At 38.6% G+C, this 23245-nt stretch overlaps 1 protein-coding gene across 4 annotated transcripts in view; it reads left to right on the forward strand.

Annotated features, from left to right (window-relative positions):
• The window catches only part of waca (WW domain containing adaptor with coiled-coil a), a 43835-nt gene extending 22433 nt beyond the window's left edge, over nt 1-21402 (forward strand). For 2 of the 4 annotated variants that reach the window (XM_028434395.1, XM_028434398.1), the window contains 6 exons: nt 6639-6758; nt 6879-7027; nt 7338-7465; nt 13452-13653; nt 20092-20219; nt 20298-21402. In XM_028434395.1, coding sequence (XP_028290196.1) covers nt 6639-6758; nt 6879-7027; nt 7338-7465; nt 13452-13653; nt 20092-20219; nt 20298-20367 — 797 coding nt within the window. In that variant the 3' untranslated portion in view covers nt 20368-21402. Of the gene's footprint in view, nt 1-6638; nt 6759-6875; nt 7028-7337; nt 7466-13451; nt 13654-20091; nt 20220-20297 lie in introns of all 4 variants that reach the window. The other 2 variants (XM_028434394.1, XM_028434396.1) reach the window with 1 other exon arrangement.
• The last annotated feature ends 1843 nt before the right edge of the window (nt 21403-23245 follow it).

Consider the following 23245-nt stretch of genomic DNA (forward strand, 5'->3'; position numbering starts at 1 on the left):
CGAAACCTGTGTGTAAGTGTTTGACGAACACTGGAATTATCTTTTTAGCAGCTGAGAAAATTACTTTATCTCTGGCTTAATAAAGTATTTTTATTCTATATCAAAATATTGTGCTGCTGACTATATTAGAATGGTCACAGTGATGATCAGAGACCGTGTTTAAAATCCATAACACAGCACAGGCACTGAGGCGTACCACAGTATTTAATGCTACAATTGATCACATTTAATGACCCTTTTCTCAAATGCAAAGCTTTTAAGGCCCTAAATTTGGCTACATCAAATTATATCCTTACCTTTTTAAGGATTTAAAGACCATCTACATTATCTCTACATTACATTGTTTCAGCGACGCTTGTTGAAACAGCATGTGGATGCTTTCGGTTCAGATGCTGCATCATTGAAGTCGTACTGCTGTGGTATACCAGGTATTGTTTGGAGTAAACACATGATTGCACCTTGTTCTCTTCATTTTTGTGGATGTAATGATCATAGACTTTAGACGTTCTCTGTTGCTTACTCTCCGCCATGGCGCTAACTAAATGCAGAATGTTTGTTGCGCTAGTGGTGTGCGGTCTCTGCTTGTATAGTGAGCGTCATAGGAATGTAACGATGCTTCGAGGCACAGTTTTTGCCTCGAGGATGTTTTGTAACCGAGTAACTCGATGAATCATTTCAGCCCTAGTTGACTTGTTTTGTGTTATCAACCATTAAGGGATTTTATTTTAAAACAAATAAAAACCAATACATTTCGTTTCACTTCATGATTGTGTCCCACTTGTTGTTGATTCTTCACAAAAAATTAGTTTTATATCTTTATGTTTGAAGGCTGAAATGTGGCAAATGGTCGAAAAGTTCAAGGGGGCAGAATGCTTTCGCAAGGCACTGTAAATACCTAATGTCGGTCGGACCTGTAGCTTTCACTTTTGCTTTGTCGGGTTCTGGTCAAAGTTTCAATAAGGTTCATATCATAAATGGTCTGTGTTTAAAAGCAAAATATTTGTCTCTTTCTTTCTCCTTAATTCTCTGTTTTTTTTGGTTGACTAATCGCTACGTGAGCCATATTCTTGGTCGACCAATCATTTCCTTGGTTGACTACAGCCCTACATTAGACACAGGTCCTTTGGACTATGGGAGGACAGTGTCTTTATCTTGACTGCAGGGCTCAGCGGGCGGAGCTCTGAGATCTGTCTGTTGCATGTTCCAAAAATTGTCAGAAAAAGTGCAGCGTTTTTTATTCTATCATAACTATTGTTTGTCTATCAAAATCATTTAAAATAGTTTTGAGTCCTCACTTTTAAATGGACACTCTGTGAGGCTGCATCTGCATCTGAAACTTTTTGTAGATGCTCCCATTGAATTGTTTAATCCTTCTCATTTACTACGAAGACGTTCCACACCACCGACATGTTTGCTCTACGTGACACGGCTCTGCAGTACAAGCATTTCACTCACATTTGTACACATAGCTAGGTGAAAACCTATGCGCGAACAGAGGAAATGAAGCAAAAGCAAGTTTACCAATGCCACAGAGCCCGGAAATATCTCTGCGTCCGCTAATGGAGGCTTCACACGTTGTTCCAGTGTTGCCTTGATCTCCAATTCTCTTGTAGTCGACACAGCTCGCTGTTCAGGAACTAAATCACATGGTCTCCAAGTGCTGGATTTAAGTTCACATTTACACCCATCATGTTTTTAAAGAACTGAGCCATACTTTTTCTATAATAATAATAATACATTTTATTTAAAAGTGCTTTTCCAGACACTCAAAGACACTTTACAGCATAAAACAACAAGAGCATTGATAGAAGAAAATATGACGTAGAGAAAAGCCGTGAGTGGTTGGGTGGTTTAAACATTAAAAGCTGAGTGAAACAGGTGAGTTTTGAGTAGTGACTTGAAGGATGGAGGTCGGTGCAGTTGCGGATGTGGCTTGGTAGGGAATTCCATAGGGTGGGGGCAGCTACAGAGAAAGCTCTGTCCCCCCAGGTTTTGTGCTTGGTCCTGGGGACAGTGAGGAGGTTTGCATCTGAGGAGTGGAGGCTGTGGGAGGGAGTGTAGGGGTGGAGCAGATCTGTGCGGTAGGAGGGGCCTGATTATTGAGGGCTTTATGGGTGAGAAGGAGGAGTTTGAATTCAATACGCTGAGGAACGGGGAGCCAGTGGAGGTTTTGAAGGACGGGTGATGTGGTCACGGGAGCGGGTGTGGGTGAGGAGGCGGGCAGCTGCGTTTTGGATGTATTGGAGTTTATTTAGGAGTGTGGAGGTTGTACCAAAGAGGATGTTATTGCAGTAGTCAAGGCGGGATGTGATAAAGGCGTGAATTAGAGTTTCAGCGGCGGGGAAGGAAAGTGAAGGGCGGAGACGAGAGATGTTTTTGAGTTTGTTTGATGTCAGCTACTAACGTTATTACACTCGTGTGTGCAATGTTGTTGCCTACTCTTCCACTTCCTCACGACCACAAGGATTCATTTACGTACCGAAACATGGTACCGTTTGATTTTACGTGAATCTGTACCAGGTAGTACCAAAGGAATTCATTTAGGTAAGCTTGGTGTATAGTCATAGGTTATTTATTCCTATGAACAAGACGGAAATTAGCACTGTAAGCACTGTCTGTTTTTCATAAAAGTGCGTCAATTACTTTATCAGTTGCATAACAAGATGGAACCAGACATGTCACATGTCCATCTCCAGAGCAAATGCTTTAACACAATAGTGTTTTTTTCTTTTAAAAATCCTGATGTTTAATTTTCTAAAAGTAACCCAACATGTTCTGAGGTCACTTCCCTCTCGCAATTGGATCCAACAGGGCTCGAGACTGCGACCAAATTAGTCGCCTATGCGAGTAAAAATTTCTGGTGGCATCTGTGCGAGTGCGTAGGGTGGCCTTGTTTTGAAAATCCAAAAGGAAGAAACGGAGCGCTACACACTGAGGCAACCAGGCACGCGTAGCAACAGAGTGCATGTGGGGGGTACAGCGCGCTGAGTGCTTCGAGCGGAGTGACGAAGCACATGCAGGGCTTGAGACTGCGTGTAAACTGGTTGCATATGCGCACTGTGCTCACCTGGCATAGTGACGGTCACAGAGTGCATGTGGGGCAGAGAGCGGAGAGCGCACTCCAAAGAAGAGCTTAAAGGGGACATATCATGCTAAATCCACTTTTTTTAGCCCTTAAATGCATTTTGTTGTATATTTAGAGTGCTTAGAAGTACAGAAAAAATCTAATTAGTCTCTTCAGGTGCTCCGTAGATATCTTTATATTCTGTTTTGCTCATATTTTTCAATCTGTTTCGATTTTTCTATTCTCTATTACGTTTTTTGAACTACTACGTTACAGTATTTGCAGCGGAACTGCCAAATTAGTACATCAACTCCAGGTCCAACACTTCGAGCAATCCGCCATTTTTATTTCTCGCTTTTATTTTGTAGTCCAAGCTCCAGGACGCAGAAATTACGAGAGGAGAAATCAAAATGTTTGGTTGTTGGATGTAGTAACCCACACACTTCATTACATCTCCCAGCATCAGAACCTTTTCAAAGTGCCTGGTTGAGTTTTATTTTTCACGGAAATGTACCCACATCTGTGGGTAAGGTCATTTTTGTGTGAGCGAAGCACTTCAAGGATGACTGCTTCATCAACCTCCACCAGTATAAAGACGGATTTGCCGAAAGACTTTGTCTGATTGAGGGTTCTATTCCTTCTATCTTTGGAGACGACGAACAGAGCACTTCGGTAGGCTGTAAATAACGCTAAAAAGTGTGATAAGACGTCCCTGTCATTGTTTTGTTAGCATTAGCAGTTGCACCGTCTTCAAACTTAATATGTTTGCGCTGTTTGCTCATTATAGATCCTTGATGATATGGCCTACGTGATTTAATTTAAGTCTAACGTTTTCGTTAGTCATTTCATTTTGCCGTTTTTGTCTTTGAAAAGACTGTATTAAAATGCATTTCGTGACGTTAGCTTGGCGCTAGCGTTAGCTCGGTGATTGTGTTAGCTCCCTTGTTAGGGTTCTGCAGGTTCATCATCTTCATTTTCATCTCGCTCCGCTGGGTCAGACTCTGGCTGGAACATGTAAGGCTGGATGGACAAGTCTAACGTTGACATTTTGTAAATAACCTCTGAATAAAAAGTTTATCTGCCGCTACATAGCCGTATCTCTTCTATCAAACTACAAAAATGGCCGAGCAGGGTGGCGTTGAACCGAGTGTCACCTGAAGAGGGGGCGGGGTATGGAGTGTCTCATTTGCATTTAAAGAGATATAGCTATAATAATGAGGAATTCAGACCCAAGCATTGCAGTTCCGCTTAATAGACCACAACTGTATGATTTATATTTAAAAAGGAAGGATTTAAAACCATGATTTGTCCCCTTTAAAAAAGAAATAGTTGTATTTTTTACAAAGGCTATTAACGATTGACAAATAAAATCAATATATAACAATTTCTTAACTTAAAATAAATCACATTGTGCAATGACTCAGCACCTTCCTACTTCACCTCCTGCAACATCTACAGACCATCAACTTTCCTGCACCTGTAGCTAACATTAAGTTTTAAATCCTTGGTAAGAAAACTAAACCAACAAAAACACTATTCTGGAAGAAAATAGAGATTTTAATTGTGTGGGAACAGATTCATTTAACCATCAATGTGAAGGTTAAATATACATGTTTTGTGTGTGGCAAGAAATTAGTAATTACCATGTGTTGATTCCATGATCATGTGTTATCATATTCAAGTTACATTTTGCAGCGTTTAAAATACATTAACTAAAATAAATATTCTTTATATAACATTGAGTTCATGTAAACTGAGATGTATAAGAATTTGAAGATGTTTTTTTTTCTTGATGTCAATTTTTTTTATTTTATTTTAAACATTTTTTAAGTTTCCGTTTTCATGATCAATATAAATCAAATTAAATCAAACATTCTATATAATTGTACCTGTATATAATTTAATACACTGTATTGTCTTCATTGAGAAGGTATTTTTTGGCTCCAGGTGAGATGAGGTTAAATGGTTCCTTGTAGAGTAAAGGTTGTAGACCCCTGACCAGGGGAAGAGGGTTAGGAGACCCCACTATAAGAGCTGGACCCTCTGAATTTAATTACATCGGGTAAAGCAATGCAGATGCTAAGTTGGTTATGCTACTGTTAAGTTAATTCAAGTACAGCCAGTTAAGTCAACTATCCATCAGCATGCATGGTTGGGAAAAAAAAAAGGGTGCAACCAAATTCTGTGCTGGTGCGGCCAACTGAGAAAGTTAGTCACACCAGTGCCACCGCTGTAAAAGTTAGTGTAGAGCCCTGTCATGTGAGGCGAGCTTATCGGACCTGGGACAGGGGACCGGTAACGTGCTGAGCGCGCCGAGCGAAGTGATAGAGCGTACATGCGCAGCGCATACGATTCCTCACCAAAGCCAGACAAACTTGAGAAAAACAAGTGCTTTGCTATTTTAAAATGAAGCGGTTCATCACCAATTATTTTAAATGGCAAAATGAGGAGGAGGAGGCTGGTGGTTCAGGAGAGACGGCAACATAGAGCTGCTTCCTGTACGACATAGAGAGAGATGCAGTAAAACTACAAACGAGTCAAAGCGTGCACACACAGTGAGAGGAAGAGGAGGAGGAAGAGCAGAGATTATCTAAATCAGGGGTTCTCTGCTGGTCTCACAAAACATTTTGCAAATATTATATCTTGAGTCACTGTCGATATTTACTTCATACAAAACTACGGTACGCCAGTTAAGTCAACTATTCATCAGCATGCATGGCTATGCTGTACACAGTAATATTAATGTAAATTCTATTTACTGCCACAAACTGCTTTGATTTTTTAGCTTTGTGAAATTTAAAATGTGTTTTCCTCTTTTGTATATTGACTAAAAATGTTAGAAGTAGTTTTGTCTTGTGGGCTAGAGGAGTAGAAATTTGCAGATCAATAGGATGTGATAGTTTCAGTCAATTAAATGAGTACTCGATCCTTGAGTGCCACCCCACACCAGGGTTGAGGTCAATTATAATTGTAATTGTGTAATTGGTAACTAATTACAACTATGGCATTATTGTAATTAGAGCAAATCTGTTGCTGTCATAATCCCACATTTTACTATTAAAAAAAAATAATAATTAAATCTAGGTGTATACTGATACAAAAAAGGCTTGGACGACCCCACACCAAAAATATTAAAACATGTATTTTCATATATTATGGAGCCTAACAAGGTAGCCAATAGATAAGAAACAAATTAGATATAGATATTATATAGATATTTGTTTTTTATGTATTTTACAGCTGATTTAGGACCCGTTATCATAAGAGATGCTAACACAAGAGGAAGGTTACGTTTTAGTAATTGAGAATGTAATTGTAATTGACTTTCAGAGGATAAAGAAATGTAATTGTAGTAAATGCTGGTCACTGTAATTGAACAGGGATAATTGAAAACATAATGTAATAAACTCCAACCCTGCCCCACGTCAACTCATTAAGTAGCCCAGTAACGTTTAATAAAGACAGATTGAGAAATTTTAATAGGTTCTTGTTTTTTGGCCCAGTGTGATATCATTCAGGGTTTTTAAAGCTTGTGTAATGACGTTTAACAGAATGTTTTTTCTCTCTTGTTCAGTTCTCACAGCCGCTGTCACACAAGCTTCACTACAGTCGATGCTACATAAGATCCTCACAGCTGGACCATCTGCGTTTAATATCACCACCATCCTCTCTCAGGCTGCTCAGCTTAACCAAGGTAACAGAAAGCTGTGCAGACGTGGGTTTATGCTAACGTGGCCTCATGAGGCATTCATGTGCCCTTTGTGTTCAGTGAGACTTAATGAGCTTTTATCTTCCTATATGGTTTTTTCAGCAGCGCAACAATCAAACCAGTCACCAATGTCTTTAACGTCTGATGCCTCTTCGCCGCGGTCCTACGTGTCCCCGAGGATTAGCACGCCGCAGACCAACGCTGGCCCTCTAAAGCCCCTCCTCAGTACACCGACTGCCATCTCACAACCTAAAGTAAGAAAGTAAAGTAGGCAGCATTCTCATGGGGGGGGTGGGGGCATAATTCCCCTGGGAAACGACTCGACTCCAAGGACAGAATGAGTATCAGCTCAAAGTGGAGTGGCTTTACCGTCTGTATTAAATGAACCACGCTCAGTTTGTTTACATGCTAATAAATAGAAATCAGTGACAGTAAGTGTAACAGTGCAGGCATGTTATTATTCATGAATGTGTGTCAGATGGATTTATAAGGAGAGAGAAAAGAAAGAAAGCTTAAATATCACTGCATCGTGTCTAAAAAGTCAAATGAAACCTATGTTTTAAGGTGAGCACAGCAGCTGTGAAGCAGACATCTCACCCCCAGCCCTCCCCCCAGCAGCCCTTCACCAGTGAGAAGCAGCAAAGTCACGATGCTGCCCCCGCCGCCTCCCCCCGCACCCTGCAGCGCCAAGGGTGAGTACGAACACAGAGAGAGAACCAGTGAGAGGTGCTGCATAGGGAACCTCATGTTGATGTCTCCGAGTCTGAAGCAGATGTTAAACTCAAACCTAGTCATTCTTTGATTTTCCATGTTCTTCCTCACACGAAAACAGGTCTTTACTAGAAGTTAAAAAAAGCTTGAATATTACTTTCTAAATGTTGACCAGTTTTTGGGGAAATCCTTGTGCATGTGTGGCGGCTCATGAAGACAGACAAGTTTTAAATTGTGTTGTTGCACCATCTGCTGGTCGTAGATGGAACAACAGGCTGCTTCATTCATCCACCCACAGTCTCCTCTTTCTGAATGAATCATTCAGACGTTTTGTGTTGAAACCATAGTTAAATACCCATTGTAGCCCTTAGTCTATGTTAAAATCAGGGACAAAGGATTTAAATTTATATTAATGCCCCTTGTAAATGTCTTACCTGACTAACAAACTGTATGTTTTAAGTATGACGTAGTTGCCATTACACTGGGGTGCCTAACTTTAACAGTGTACTGTTCTGCATTCTATGTTAAATCTGACCCTCTTTCTATTTTAATTTGGTGCACAAAAACATGTACAGTTATGTACAATATCAAATATTATTTCAACGTGATTGATTAATGCTTAACCAGATCATTGAGTTTTTACTATAGAACAGAAATGGGCAACTTTTATTATGGGGGGCACAAAAATGTTATTTTCTGATTTAAGGGCCACTTAAACCTTTTCATGTTGGCATTTAGAATAAACCAGTCTGATCGTAATACAGATAACAAATGATTTGTTCTGTTGTGGGTTTATTTGTCATTTTTGTATATTTTGTTGTCGTTTTGAGTATTTTTCTTGATGTTTTATGTTTTCATAGTTGGTTGTTTTTTTGTGTTTTTTGGAGTCATTTTGCATATTTTCCTTTTGTACATTTTTCTGTCATTCTACATATTTTTGTTGTTATTTATTTGTTGTCGTCTTGTGTGTTAATAGTTTTCTGTTGTCTTTTTTGTGTGTTTTTGCTGGTTTTGTGTATTTTTCTGTTATTTTGTGCTATGGGCTGCCAGTTGCCTCTTCTACAGTATCCCATGAAAGATTTGTGTGCAGTTTGTAAGACACATAATGAATAAATACATTACAGTAAAATGAGATCTAGGACAGAGCTGTACAGTGCACAAAATTTTGTAGCATTTGCTAAAAAAAAATATAATTTTTTTTTCCCATGATCATTGAAAATTAAATATTGCCTCCTGTCGTATAAATGGAGCATCACTTTGGCTTATTTGTCCATTTAATAATGCTTCCCAAAACGAGGGGTTAAAAAGCCAGTGCAACAAATGATAATCATGTGTGTTGTGCTGAAATCATCGGCTAAATAACACGTGTAGGTCACATCTTATCTCTTTATTCTGATCATTGGAAGCACAGAAGTTTCTGGAAAGAGATGGTATAGGTTTGACTCGTTAATGCCAGCAAGTACAAGAACAGCACGCTCATGCAGTCAGTAAATGTTTATATATATTTATTAGAAGTGTGCCAATACATCAATTATTAGATTAATCGCAGTTCGTCACATGACGATTTGAAATTCAATTGTTTTTCATAATAATTAAATGACAGGAACATGACCGCTACACACAGAATGAAAGTTGAAGTCGCGCATGCCGCCCGGACACATGAAGGGGCGGACCAGGTGAAGGAGGTGATAGCAGCAGCTAACTCGTTAGCTACAGCAACAGAGCGGTTAAAAGCTAGCGTTTTAATGAACCAAGTGTTGTGTTCTATGATTTCAAAGTTGGCCTAGATCTATCTGTACATTCCTGACACCAGCGTCTCCTCGCCGGGTACATTTCCTCAACCAGCTGGGTCGGTCTGGATGGGCCCAGTGGTAGAGGTGGCTCGTGGGCCACAAGCTTTAAAGCGCTGCCCCGCTCCCAACTCGCCGCTCCTCGAGGCCGTGGATGAGGTTACATCGCTGCCCCGTCTCCACTCTGCAGCGCTGTCGGCCACCCACCAGACTTGTCTTGAAACACGGACACAGTGGGGTACACATGTTGACCCTGGCAGGATTTCATAATGGCAGTGGCTATGGATACGTTTCTAGTACCCTAACCCAGGAAATACCATAAAATATTTTTTTTTGTATATGTATTTTTAAAGATGGAATTTGCCGTGTTAAATATGATAAAATAAAAATATACAGTGGTATGCAAAAGTTTGGGCACCCTTGTAAATGTTCATGATTTTCCTTAATAAATAATTGGTTGTTTGGATAACAAATTCCAGTTAAATTTATCATATAGGAGACAAACACAGTGATATTTGAGAAGTGAAATAAAGTTTATTTGATTTACAGAAAGTGTGCTAGAATTATTTAAACAGAATTAGGCATGTGCATAAGTTTAGGCACCCTTGCATCTTATTGATTTTAATACTCTTAGCACTAATTATTGGAACTCAAAATTGTTTTGGTAACCTCAGTGATCCTTGATCTTAGGGTCTGGATTCTGGTGGGAGGTATTTTGGACCATTCTTCTCTGCAGATCATCTCTAGTTCAGTCAGGTTTGATGGTTTCCGAGCATGGACCGCCCGTTTTAAAGCACACCATACATTTTCAATAATATTCAGGTCTGGGGACTGAGACGGCCATTCCAGGATGTTGTACTTGTTCCTCTGCATGAATGCCTTAGTAGATTTTGAGCAGTGTTTAGGATCATTGTCTTGTTGAAAGATCCAGCCCCGGCGCAACTTCAACTTTGTCACTGATTCCTGGACATTGTTCTCCAGAATCTGCTGATATTGAGAGGAATCCATGCGCCCCTCAACTTTAACAAGATTCCCAGTGCCTGCACTGGACACACAGCCCCACAGCATGATGGAACCACCACCAAACTTTACTGTAGGTAGCAAGTGCTTTTCTTGGAATGCTGTGTTCTTTTTCCGCCATGCATAACGCCCCTGGTTGTTTCATCAGTCCACAGCACCTTGTTCCAAAATGAAGCTGGCTTGTCCAAATGTGCTTTAGCATACCTCAAGCGACCCCGTTTGTGGCGTGTGCAGAGAAAAGGCTTTTTCCGCATTACTCTTCCATACAGCATCTCCTTGTGTAAAGTGCGCTGAATAGTGGAACGATGCACAGTGACACCATCTGCAGCAAGCTGATGTTGTAGGTCTTTGGAGCTGGTCTGCGGGTTGACTGTGACTGTTCTCACCATCCTGCGCCGCTGCCTTTCGGAGATCTTTCTTGGTCTTCCACTTCGGGCCTTAACTAGAACTGTGCCTGTGGTCTTCCAATTCCTCACAATGTTCCTCACAGTTGAAACTGAAAGCTTAAATCGCTGGGATAGCTTTTTGTATCCTTCCCCTAAACCATGATGTTGAATTATCTTTGTTTTCAGGTCATTTGAGAGGTGTTTTGAGGCTCCCATGTTGCCACTAATCAGAGAAGATGCAAAGAGGAAACACCTAGAATTTTCCTACTTAAATACCCTGACTCATGATTGGATTCACCTGTGTATGGAGATCAAGGATCACTGAGGTTACCAAAACAATTTTGAGTTCCAATAATTAGTGCTAAGAGTATTAAAATCAATAAGATGCAAGGGTGCCTAAACTTATGCACATGCCTAATTCTGTTTAAATAATTCTAGCACACTTTCTGTAAATCGAATAAACTTTATTTCACTTCTCAAATATCACTGTGTTTGTCTCCTATATGATAAATTTAACTGGAATTTGTTATCCAAACAACCAATTATTTATTAAGGAAAATCATGAACATTTACAAGGGTGCCCAAACTTTTGCATACCACTGTATAAATATTTCCAAAGTGGGATTTGAACCCACGGCAGCTGAGGAAAGAATTCTTGAGTCAGACGATTATGTACCCATAATCCCTGGGGCTATTGATACATTTAACGTGTTTTTAGACCAGCAGTGGGCAATTTCTATGGCAGTGGGGGCCACAAAGATGTGATTGTCTGATTTGAGGGCCACATTATCAACATTCATGTCAGTATTCTGTAGTTTCATGTAATTTTCCATTATTTTGTATGTTTTTTTTAATTCATTTTGTATATTTTTTTATTTTGTGGTTTTGGAGTCATTCTGTGAGTTTTGTTCCATATGTTGTGTGTATTTAATTTTTTTTTATAATTTTGCGTATCTTTGTAATGATTTTGTTAATTCTCCTTTTTATCTTTTGTTTGTTTGTTTTTTTAGCTGTCATTTTGTGGGTTTTTAAAGTCATTCTGTGTATGTTTACTGTTTTGTTTTATAAGTCACTTTGTATATTTTTTGTCATTTTATGTTCAAGAAGTTGTCAAGTTTTGGAGCCATTTTGTGTATTTTTCTGCAATTTTTGTGTTTTTTGGACTCATGGTGTATATTTGGAGTCATTTTATGTGTTTACATTGGGGACCACACAAAATTAGTCTGAGGGCCACATGTGGCCCCTGGGTCACCAGTTGCCTATCTGTGTTCTAGGCACTCTTTATTTATCATTTGAAAAATTATTAATCATTCTGTTCTTTTATTCATCCACCTTTTATTTAAAACCCTGAATTCCACAGGAGAGCTGATATTGTAGGTTTTATGTTTTGCTTTAATTGTTCACAGCAAAATATTTCGTTAGTTGTGGGATTTTTGCAGCTTTAGCTTTTGAAGTTTATTTTTACTGAATATTGTGTGGGTTAAGATTGAATTAGCTGTATAATCTAATATTTTAGTTATTTCTATATTGTTATATTTATTTATTTTGTAATTTGATGACTGTTGGATTTGGTGATTTGACATAAATAAAGATAACGATGATACATCTGTTTGGTTACTTTAATGGCCACTGACACATATACGTTGTTTAAAAGCATGAAATGGCCACAAAGTGATGGAAAAAGAAACCCTGAATGGGGGGGATGTTGTAATAATCGTTGATTAATTGTATCATAGCACCCTGAATTGTAATCGAATCAATTTGTGAGGTTCCTTAGATGGCACACCCCTAATATTTATATATCGTTAATGCTACCTGACGCCCCTGGGTGACACACCACAGGTGAATGAAGTCAAATAAAAGAGCAGAAATAATTCTATTAGTAGAATAAGTTTTTTTTTTTTTTTTTTTTTTTTTTCCCTTTTTGGAGCATTGACAGTATTTTCTGATTTATTTTGAATACTTTTGGCTCTACTGTGTCAACACAATGAAACAAGAAGTCTGAACCAGGATTAAGCCAATGTTCAGGTTGCTGTTCTGTTAATTTATGTTAATGACTCTATATTTTGGTAGATAATGCCTTGCTTCATTTGTAGATCGAAACAATACCAGAAAATGTCATTGGTTTTTGTCCTGAAGTAATCAACCTGGCAACTTTGTTGCTGTTGAATTTCTGAATAATATCAAATTAATTTAATCAATAAACATCTTAAACTAACTCCACCTGGGAGTGCAACTAAATCTTTGTGCTAGCAGCTAGAATTGTTAGCGTGCAGTGCTGTGGGAGCTATGCTAGCATAGTGTAGCTTAGGGCTGAGCAATATATTGAGATGCAAGATATGAGTTTTTTAAATTCACACTCTTTTTCTAATTCCTCAATTGTCATTTTAACATTTGTTAATTTTTTTCTGCTGTTTTTGTTTAGTTTTTTCTAATTTATGTATGTCTGCTACAGCCTTATATTTTTCACTATTATCCTATGTTGTGATATGCAAATGTCCCTTCCTAGGATCAATAAAGGTCTATTCTATTATATATTAGGAGTCACTGCTTTCACTACTTCTCAGAACAGCGTGAAAATCAGTTAGATTGATCAATGAGTGTGTTCTAACCCAGACCTTCCTCTAAAAAGCCATACATTGTGCATCTGATTAATAAATGTGGTAATAAATGATTATTTCTCAGTTGTCATGGTGACAGTGGGTTTTTTTGGTCATGACTGGAGTTCTTTTGGACACTCGTTGAGTTAGCTGTGTTTGTGTGTCCTGCAGCAGTCAGAGGAGTCCCTCTCCTGGCCCCAACCATGTCGCCTCTGGCAGCAGCAGCAACAACGCCCCCAACTCGGCCTCAAACCCCTCCTCTGCCTCCACCACCCGCCCCTCCTGCTCCTTCACCCCGACCCTTGCTGCTCACTTCAATGAGAACCTCATCAAACACGTGCAGGGGTGGCCTGCTGAGCATGCAGAGAAGCAGGTCTGTGTTACACGTTTCTCTTAAAAATACCATCACTGTGGTCTTTTCAATGGGGAGCTGAATTAATAATACATTTGATATCAATGATATCGACCTTAGTCAAGCTCTTCTACTGCTGCTCAGTATTGGTTTATTAGTGCACAAGTACATTTAAAGAGTAACTAAAACACAAAACTACTTTTTTCTGTTAAACAAATGTATTTTGGTATGAGGTAGTGTTATTGATTGATTCTAGTCCAACTCTTCACGTTTTAGTCAGTGTTTGAATTTGTTGTAAAAATGTAAGAGTAACTGCCCTCTATGGGTTGAAACCCAGCTATTACAATCACATTTTGCTATTCTCATATCACTATTAGCGAGGGTTGGGTATCGGTGCCTACTTGGTATTTTTTAAACGATTCCGGTGCTTAAACCAGTACTTTTCAAAAAAATTAAACCTCATACACTTTGTCAAAATACAATACCCTTTTATTTCCAGGGCCAAATTGAATACATTATTACCTTAAATAATATATATACAAGTAACATATGGCAATAATAAAAACATTTAATTGATTAAAATAAAACAATATTGTATATAATACTGGATATGAATATTGTTATGATTATATTTGTCAATCATTAATAGCCTTTGTAAAAAAAAAAAAGACTATTTCAATATATTTTTTTAAAGCTACAGGGAGCCGTTACAAAAGAGTCAAAGAGCCTCATGTGGCTCCTGAGCCGCAGGTTGCAGTAAACCCCTGAGTTAACCAATCTGTTACATTCCTGTGTAAATGCAAAACTGTGCCTTTTAAATCTGGTGTTAAAACTTAAGTTCAACATTTTGTTTACAAACAACTTATGAGCTTAACGTTAAACAGAAAGTCAGGTGACACTGAGTTGAAGTATAGAAATAGCTCATGTGTTGTCACATGTTGAATGGCAACGGTGTTTGCTAAGAGGAAAGATTGCGGTCAACATCTGCGATGATGTCGCACTGGCAGCACTGAGAGCGGGACACACTTGAGTTTGTCCGGGGGGTGGGGGTCGACACTGGCTGCTGCTGTTGTTGACGTGCTTAGCTCCGGGTCATGTAGGTTATCAAACTTTTAAGTAAACTGTATGTGGTCTTTGATACTCTCGCTATCAGTTATAAACAACGGGTGTGCTGAATCTGATATGTAATATATGGCAATGAACTAGATTCAGAAGATTTAAGTTCAGCTCTGCGAGGATGTGTTTAAAGAGGCACAGACACAGGCTTGATTTGCTGAAGTGAATTATATTATGTGATAAATACTGTATTTACAATTTATACAAAGTGGTTAAAAATGTCCAATGGTTCCAAAGACTTTATATCCAAAGGATGATTATTCCAGGTATCCAACACTTCACCCACACAAGGGTCAGCACTTACTGAGACCCAGAAGTAGTTGACTCACAAAGAGCAGTCCTGTGTGTGCGTATGCGGCTACAGCGCCTCCTATCGGATTGGTAGAACTCACACATTGTGTCCTTTGATCATTAGGCTCACAGCCTTCTAGTTCACCATCGAACCTGGCCTGTAGGAAGCTGGACCACGGTATGAATAATACAATTCATTTTTATAGTCAGGTAATCATAGTAAATAACCTTAATTATCTCATCATTTCGTCATGTACATGATTCACATCTCAGCAGATATTCCATTAATTTTAGCAAGAGTACTCTCATAATTTGGTGTTGTACAAAAATCAATATTTCATCAGTAAAATAGTATTCAACCATTTCATTTAGATTGCAACTGTTTTTCAATTCATTAGTAATTATTCAAATGCAATTCATATAAATATATATATATTTAAACACCATAGTCAATGATACAATACATCTTCAATTGCATATAGTGTATTGGAGATACAACCATGATCAGCCAGCAACGGCGTACATGGTTGATTTCCTGTACACATCAGTGAAGGCTAAGTAGATGCTAACATTTAGCACTGTAGCAAACACTCACCAGTTCACTTGTGATCTATGTCCACAGAGGTAGAGGCAACTGTAGCGGTATAGTTGACCGGCTCCCCCACACACACACACACACTCGTACACCAACAGTGCGGCCATGTTTAAAGGGTAACGTCATACTATGACGTCATCGCGCACCAAATCTCACAGTACTGAGATAAAATATCGCGGCAATTTGAACGGCAGAGTTGGAGGGGCAGCAGCAGAGCGACAGGGTTACACAACCCGACTGTTAGATTGATTGATGTCTTTATGTGGAACATGTAAAATTATAACAGAATAATAGAGCTAATCAGTATAACTCAAAACAAGTAAAGCCCTTTTTCATTATTGTACCCTGTGAAACTCATTTCTTTAGACCTGTTTTTAAACTGGATTATGTTAAAACATTGTTTTAGCTCCACAATCATTCTGTTTCACTAATTATTGACTTACAAAAAACTTTTCAATGTTGTCTGAACACTTAATCCTTAAATTTACCTTTCCTTTTAATTGACAGGGTTCCCGTCAGGAATTTTTCACAGCAAGCGACCCTGGTGTGGAAAATTTTGGAAAGTATAACTGAGGGACAAATTTAGTGAAGTAAAGCTAAAAGTGGATTTTTTTATCTTTGTTCCAGCCTTAATTTAAAGCTAAAAGTTATTTGTTGAATAGGTGAATGTGATGATGGATGCATTTATAGAGTTGCTCATGCTTGGTCTATATATATATATATATATATATATATATATATATATATATATATATATACACGTGTGTATATATGTGTGTGTGTTAGGAATGTGCAATATTTTATTGTTTATGATTTATTGTCAAAAGTATTCTCACCGGTAAGAATTTGTCATCCCTCGATATAAACGATAAATTCCCATGTCGGAAATTACTGAGGGCCACGGGCCGTTTGTCCCTCAATTTAACCAAGAATGCCCCAAAAAAAGCCGTGTTCCACGAGCCAAAACTGCCCCTGTTTGTTGTCAATAACTTATTATTCTCTGGAGCGGAACGTTGCTTACATGTCACACGTTGTGTGAAATAAATATTAACATAACTAATGTCACTATTCATTCATCCCAATTTGTGAAACACAATATTTTTTAATTATATTTCATCAGCAGTAAAAACACTATTGAAGTTATTTGTGCTTATAATGTGTTTTTTATTTATGTATTTTATTAATTTTATTTTAAGTGAGGAAATAAATGAATTACATACAATAACACTAATAGTAATCCACATGCACAAATATATATAATAAAATATCAGCTCATGAGCTGTTTAAGTCAGCAGTTATTGTAGCCTTTTTAAATGTGTCTAATGTTGATGTATTCACATTTATTTGTGTTTGTAAGGAACCTGTTAACACTAAGTTGTGAATTTTTTTATTTATCCTGATTTTTATCATTATCGTAATAAATACTAGAAATTATCGGGATAATTTTTTTTTTTGTCAATATCGCCCATCCCTAGTGTGTGTATAGGTCCTCCACTAATAAATACTGATACATACTGTAGAGACAAGAAATAACATTCTATTCAAAAGACTGATTCCAAGACGCACTTTTCAAATTTAAATGAGGTATTATGTGGGACCTGCAGTAATAATTGAACACACACACAATAGAGCTGTCATCGGACTGAAAAAAGAAGACCCGGCCCAAGAGAACAAGGCCCGAACCCGTCTCACCAGAATGAAGCTGTTGTCTCTTTAAGCTCAAACACGTTTCAACCAGACGGTATTCTCATCTGTGAGTGTGCATGTAGAATCATGTGTCGCTACACGCTACGTCTGGTTGAAGCACTGTTTATATTGGACGGTGATTATGGTTACCAAGAGGATGATGCACACAGGCAGCATCGGGGACAGCTAAGTGGGTTGGCAGGGGTCCTCAGGGTCCTTATGTAAAGATGGGAGCATTATTAAATAGACGGTGTGACTGATGAATGTGTTTCTTGGTTATGTAGATTAAAAAGAGTTAAAAACAACCCATGCACACCTGGAATTCCCTGTTGTGTCCAAGTGTGAAACAATTATTACAACTTTATCGATTTAAGAAGGAAAAAAACAAGAAAATCCCCCCTACGTTGCTGAAAACGAAGCATAGGGGGCGCCATTGCTCCGTAGGAGAGCAGAAATATAACGTTGGGGGGCCCCTACACTCAACGGCGCTGGAGAGAACCCTGATTGAAAACCCCCCATCTCGTTTGAAGAACATGTTTTGGATATTTTTTGGCATTAGATAATGCTTTGAAATGAAACCTATTCAACGTTTGACCTCAGGGTGTGAGGGGGCGCTAGCGCACCATTTATATCTATTTCACTGCACAGCTCCTCACCCGAGCAAGAGTCACGTGTGCGGCCAGAGCCAATCGCTGCGCACACAGCCAAGCAGACACAGACTGCAAACACACGAGCGATAGAGAAGAAGATAGTTTAGACCGAGAAACGGGAGCTCTCTGAATAGATCAAACTGCAGATTCTCTGTGGTGCCGTGCATGGAAGCTAAGCTCTGACCACTCGGTTCAAAGGTGAAAAGTTATTTTTGGTTTTAAAAAAAGACAGCCTCATTGTACATAATACTTGAATTTACTTACTCACTCATGTAGTTTGGAGCTTTATGTTTTGTTTTGCGCAGTTTTGTTACTTTTATGTTTGCGCTACAATGTCTATGGAGTTTTGTTATCAGCGTCTCAAACATTTCACGGGAACACACAAGGTATTTATTTATAATAAAAATATACTAAATCAGTAAAATAAAACACAAAACTAAACAATATTTATACAAAAAGTACACAAAATGACTCCAGAATCACTCTATAATGGCAACCAAAAACAGTTACACAAAAAATGCACAAAAAGACAACTGAAAGATGAAAAAACACATGACTCCAAAAAACATACATTACAGAAAGATACACCTAACAAAAAAATATAAAGGTGAGTTAAAAAACACATTTATCATGTTCATGTCTCACATAAATCACACACACTATTTTACTTTGCACCCACAAATATACACCTTTATATCTCAGAGCACAGAGTATGTACACCTCTTTGTACACCCAACCTTCAAACACACTCATTTGGCCATAATTGACAACTCTACTTAAGCTCCTCCTACTATATGAATACATACTTTCAACGGGCACTTTACTAGCAACCAAAAACAATTATACAAAAAATACACAAAAAGACAACTGAAAAAGAAAAAAAAAAACACATTACTCCAAAAAACATACATTACAGAAAAATACAACAAAAATATGAAAATGACTCAAAATACACAAAACTAAATATTTATACAAAAAATAGACAAAATAACAGAAATGAACAAAATTACAAAAATAACTCCAGAATCACACTACAGTGGCAACAAAAAACTATAATTATACAAAAAATGCACAAAAACACATCAGAAAGATATGCAAATACACATAATGACTCCAAAAAATATACATTACAGAAAAATACACCAAACAAAAAATATAAAAGTGAGTAAAAACAGAACAAACACATTTATCATGTTCATGTCCCATAGAATTTAATTAGGGAAATCGCACACGCTGTTTTATTTTGCACCCGCAAGTAAACCCTTTATAACACTACAGAGTACAGAGTATGTACACCTCTTTGTACATCCAACCTTCAAACACACACTCATTTGGACATAATTAACTCTACTTAAACTCCTCCCACTATATGAATGCATACTTCCGCCAGGCACTGTACTAGTTTTTAAAATTCCCCCTATAGCAGGTCAGTTATTCCAGGGGTTTGGTTTCTCTAACTGATGAAGGAGAAAGTGTCACTAGTAATACTAGTAAGCAATGCATGGTATGCTAATCTTGGGGCGGGGAAAAGCATGTACAGGCTTGCCCTTGACGTTTTAACATATAGCGAATCAGGAAGCTGGATTTGGTTGTAATCCCTCTTACTTCAATAGTATTTGGTTTACTAGTGTTACCAGTCAATCTTTGAACTTTACTCGTACACTAACACAGTCTGGTATTTAGGAGACCGGCCCTTTAAAGCTGTCGGGCCCTGAATCTGGAATGAGCTTCCAGAACCCTTCGTTCCTTGGATTCTTTTAAAAAGCACTTAAAGGGTTCTATCCTTACTGACTCAGTCAGAGCTGCTGATATTGATTGTTTTTTCATATATTTTCATCTTTGTGAACCACGTTGACTATATGTCAGTAAAAAGTGCTGTATTAATAAAGTTTACTTGTTCATTTTGTGAGATTTTGAGTGAACTAGTGCTGGTAAAGAAAGTTTTACTGGTAAAGGTTTTTGGTGCGAGTCGACCTCACTAGTAAAGCAAAATCATCTACTAATAAACAATGCTGTTAAAAATGGAGTACGTAGTAGAGCTGAACTAAGGTGGACATCACTGATTCCATACTTGTTCTGAGCTATAAAGTAAAATCAATCTTTTTGTGTTTCATGATGAAGGCATCAAGGTTACGTGAAGAAGCCCACACGATGGGAAGCATCTGCATGTCTGAGAACTGCACGGAGCTGAAAAACCTGCGATCTTTGGTGCGAGTTAGTGAAATCCAGGCCACGTTGCGTGAGCAGAGGTAAGAGTTGAATTGTGCTCGTACAAGTTTGTGATTAAAAAATGCACAGTTAACGGTTCCTCTCGCTCTTTTTCACAGGATACTGTTTCTAAGACAGCAAATCAAAGAACTTGAAAAGTTAAAAAACCAGAATTCTTTCATGGTCTGAGAACTTCTGATCACAGCAGCTGGTGAAAGAGTGAGGAGAGGAACGTAGAACGGAGGCCCATTGCACATTCATTTCCTCTGGAGCCCAGTCTTAACACACACAGACACGTGCATACGTACGCATTTCCTGTGTGCTTTGGACCGATGAGGCTGGGAGAACCAAGGTGGAGAAATGAAGAGCTGATGTGGGAGGAGGAGGTGGTGATTTTACAGGACTCACATTTTGGATAAACAAAAGTTAAAAAATGTAATTAAAAAAAGCTGCCGTGGGGATGAAAAGTGTAGATTCTTGTAGATGTTATCTATGTTGTAAATATGTTTTGTAGATTGAAGCCATGGAAAGCCATGCCTATCAGAAGCTTTTGACTCTCAGACTAATCAGCCTTCTCCTGAACGCTCTCCACACTCGAAGCTTCATGTCTCTTTGTTTTTGTCACTGAAACATTGAGTGTGCCTGCTGGATGTGATGGAGGGGGAAACTTGAAGCCTTTTCTTCAACCCTGCAGAAAGCGTCTCCTACTGGTGTCACTTGTTTTTCATTTTGGAACCCAGCGTGGCAGAACGATCCTCGGAATCACAGCGATGTTCACCCATTCCCTGCAGATGGTTCAGTGTGAGCCTGTTTCCCCATCTAACAAACAGTGCCTGGTGGTGTGGTGGAGTGGCCTCAGCCCCGCCCTCAGCCCCGCTCTTAGCCCCGCCCTCTCCCGACACGTCACCGTCGTAGTCGTGTTGTTGTTCCTTTTGTTCCCCTCCTCTGACCTTCACAATCCAAAGTGGTACCACTCGTTCATTCCTTTGTACAGTTGCTAACCGTGTCAGCAGACCTCTGGGAAACGTCATTTAAAGAAGGAAAAAAAAAAGGTTTTATTTGTGACAGTTGTCAGTAAATCACAATGTTATCCATGCATCTGCGTTAGTGCCCACTGTTGGGGGTCATCCCGGGTTAGGTACTCATAGAGCGACTGGGCAATGAGACGTCAAAGGTGAAATGTGAAAATGTATGTATTGTAATAAACATGGTAAACTAAAGCGAGCACTGGTTATTTTCTTGGACTCGTGGAGATGTTTGATGCGTTAGTGCCTTGTTGAAAGTCTTAAGCCTTGTTGACATGCAGAGTTTTCTTATTACTTTGGCCGACCAACCACAGAGGCTCTTCAACAAGCATGTGATTAGTTTTCCAGCTCCGCCCTTCATGCTGTCGGAGGTTAGGGTCTTCAGCTAAAGTTATCCCCCGCCCATGTACCGTACTATACTAAGAACAGAACTGCACATCCATTAAAGGTGACCACGTTGTTGCTTTGTATATTGTTTCCTGAAGTATATTGACAAATGAAATAAAATATGCCTCTCCAGAGCCACGTTGTTCTTGGGTCTTTGGGGATTCTTATACTTTTACGTTATATACCATATTTATTTATAACTGCAAGTTCATTAAACCCCCTGAACCTCTAGGTTTGCTCAACTCTGCTGTATTGGTACAGTATAATACACAACCTTGTTGTACCCTACGGTCCTGTAGAAAGATTTTAAATACGGTATATATGTTAAGAGTTGTGAATTGAGAAATTTTCTTTTTGATTAATTCAAATCAGTAATTTATCATGATTAATGGTGTCTGGTGTAGTTGTAAGCAACACAAGATTTGCAAGTTATTTCACCACAATTTTGGGTTCATCCTGAAATGGTTACATTTATTATGGTGAAATATATAATGGTTGGATTAGTTTTAAAAAGACAGACCTTAAGTTATGAGGTTTGGTCTTTGTTGGACCAGCATAGTATGATCAAAAATATGGGAAAACAAAAAACAAGATTAAAATAAACTGTGTGAAGAATACAGCTGTGTTTTGAAAATCCCAGTCTCAATATGAGAGAACTACACAGAATAAATCTTTAACATTCAAATCTGTTCAAAAACAAACTTTTTCACTTTTACATTCAGCTGCTGAGGCACAGCAGTCTGCCTACATTACTGGTCTTTTTCTACTCCAATTACTACTGTTAATATTATACTATAATAATTTTTTTTTAAATGTAATACTATTAATAATATTGTATAAATATATATCATGTTATTATTGACAGTCTGGAGTGCTCCACACAGGCTTCTTTCTGTATTGTTACGCTCTGTAGATCATCTCGTATCATGCTCGTAAAGAGAGGGTGGAGGGGAGTGCATGCCCTCGCCTGAGATGACATTGTTCCTTTTGTCAGAACTTCCATGAACTTGTTCAGAAAGTCCACTTTACTGGTAGATCAGACCATAAGGATCTCTCAGCATTCTCAATGAATCATAATGATTATAAAGACCTCTAAGTCTTTTTCTTCTGAATCCACAACAAAGACCCAATGGACAGAGTCCCAACCCCTTAGTAGAAAAAATGTAAGAAATGTCACTAATTTTTTTAGAAGTTTAGAATCCATGTGATTTGTTTCATGAAGAAATCTATCCTTTATAGAGTAGATGGAGGAAGGACACAGTCTGTCTGTCTCTGTGTGTGTCTCTTTACAGATGTTGATATGGATCACATCAAAGGAGGAGGAGGTTCATAAGAAGGTGTCAGAGGAAAAGAAAGCCCGACTGGAAACATCAAAGTGAAGATGGAATTGATCAAAAGATCTTAGATAAAAACTCTGCTCTCGAGCTCTGCTTTAACCCACACCATGTTTGTTCTGTTCCCCACAATGCATCCTGTCTGCTGCAGGTGAAGTGTCTCCAAATGAGTGAGAAGCAACGTGTCCTGCAGAGCAGTTTAACCCTGAGAGGTGTCACATTCTGATCCTCCCAGCAGGAAAACACTCACAGTTTGCTTTGCATGGTGGCTTTGTTCACCAACACTTCCCTTTGGAGATCATACTATAGTCTATACCAGTG

This window comes from Gouania willdenowi, chromosome 20 (genome assembly GCF_900634775.1).
Source record: "Gouania willdenowi chromosome 20, fGouWil2.1, whole genome shotgun sequence".
Lineage (NCBI taxonomy): Eukaryota > Metazoa > Chordata > Actinopteri > Blenniiformes > Gobiesocidae > Gouania > Gouania willdenowi.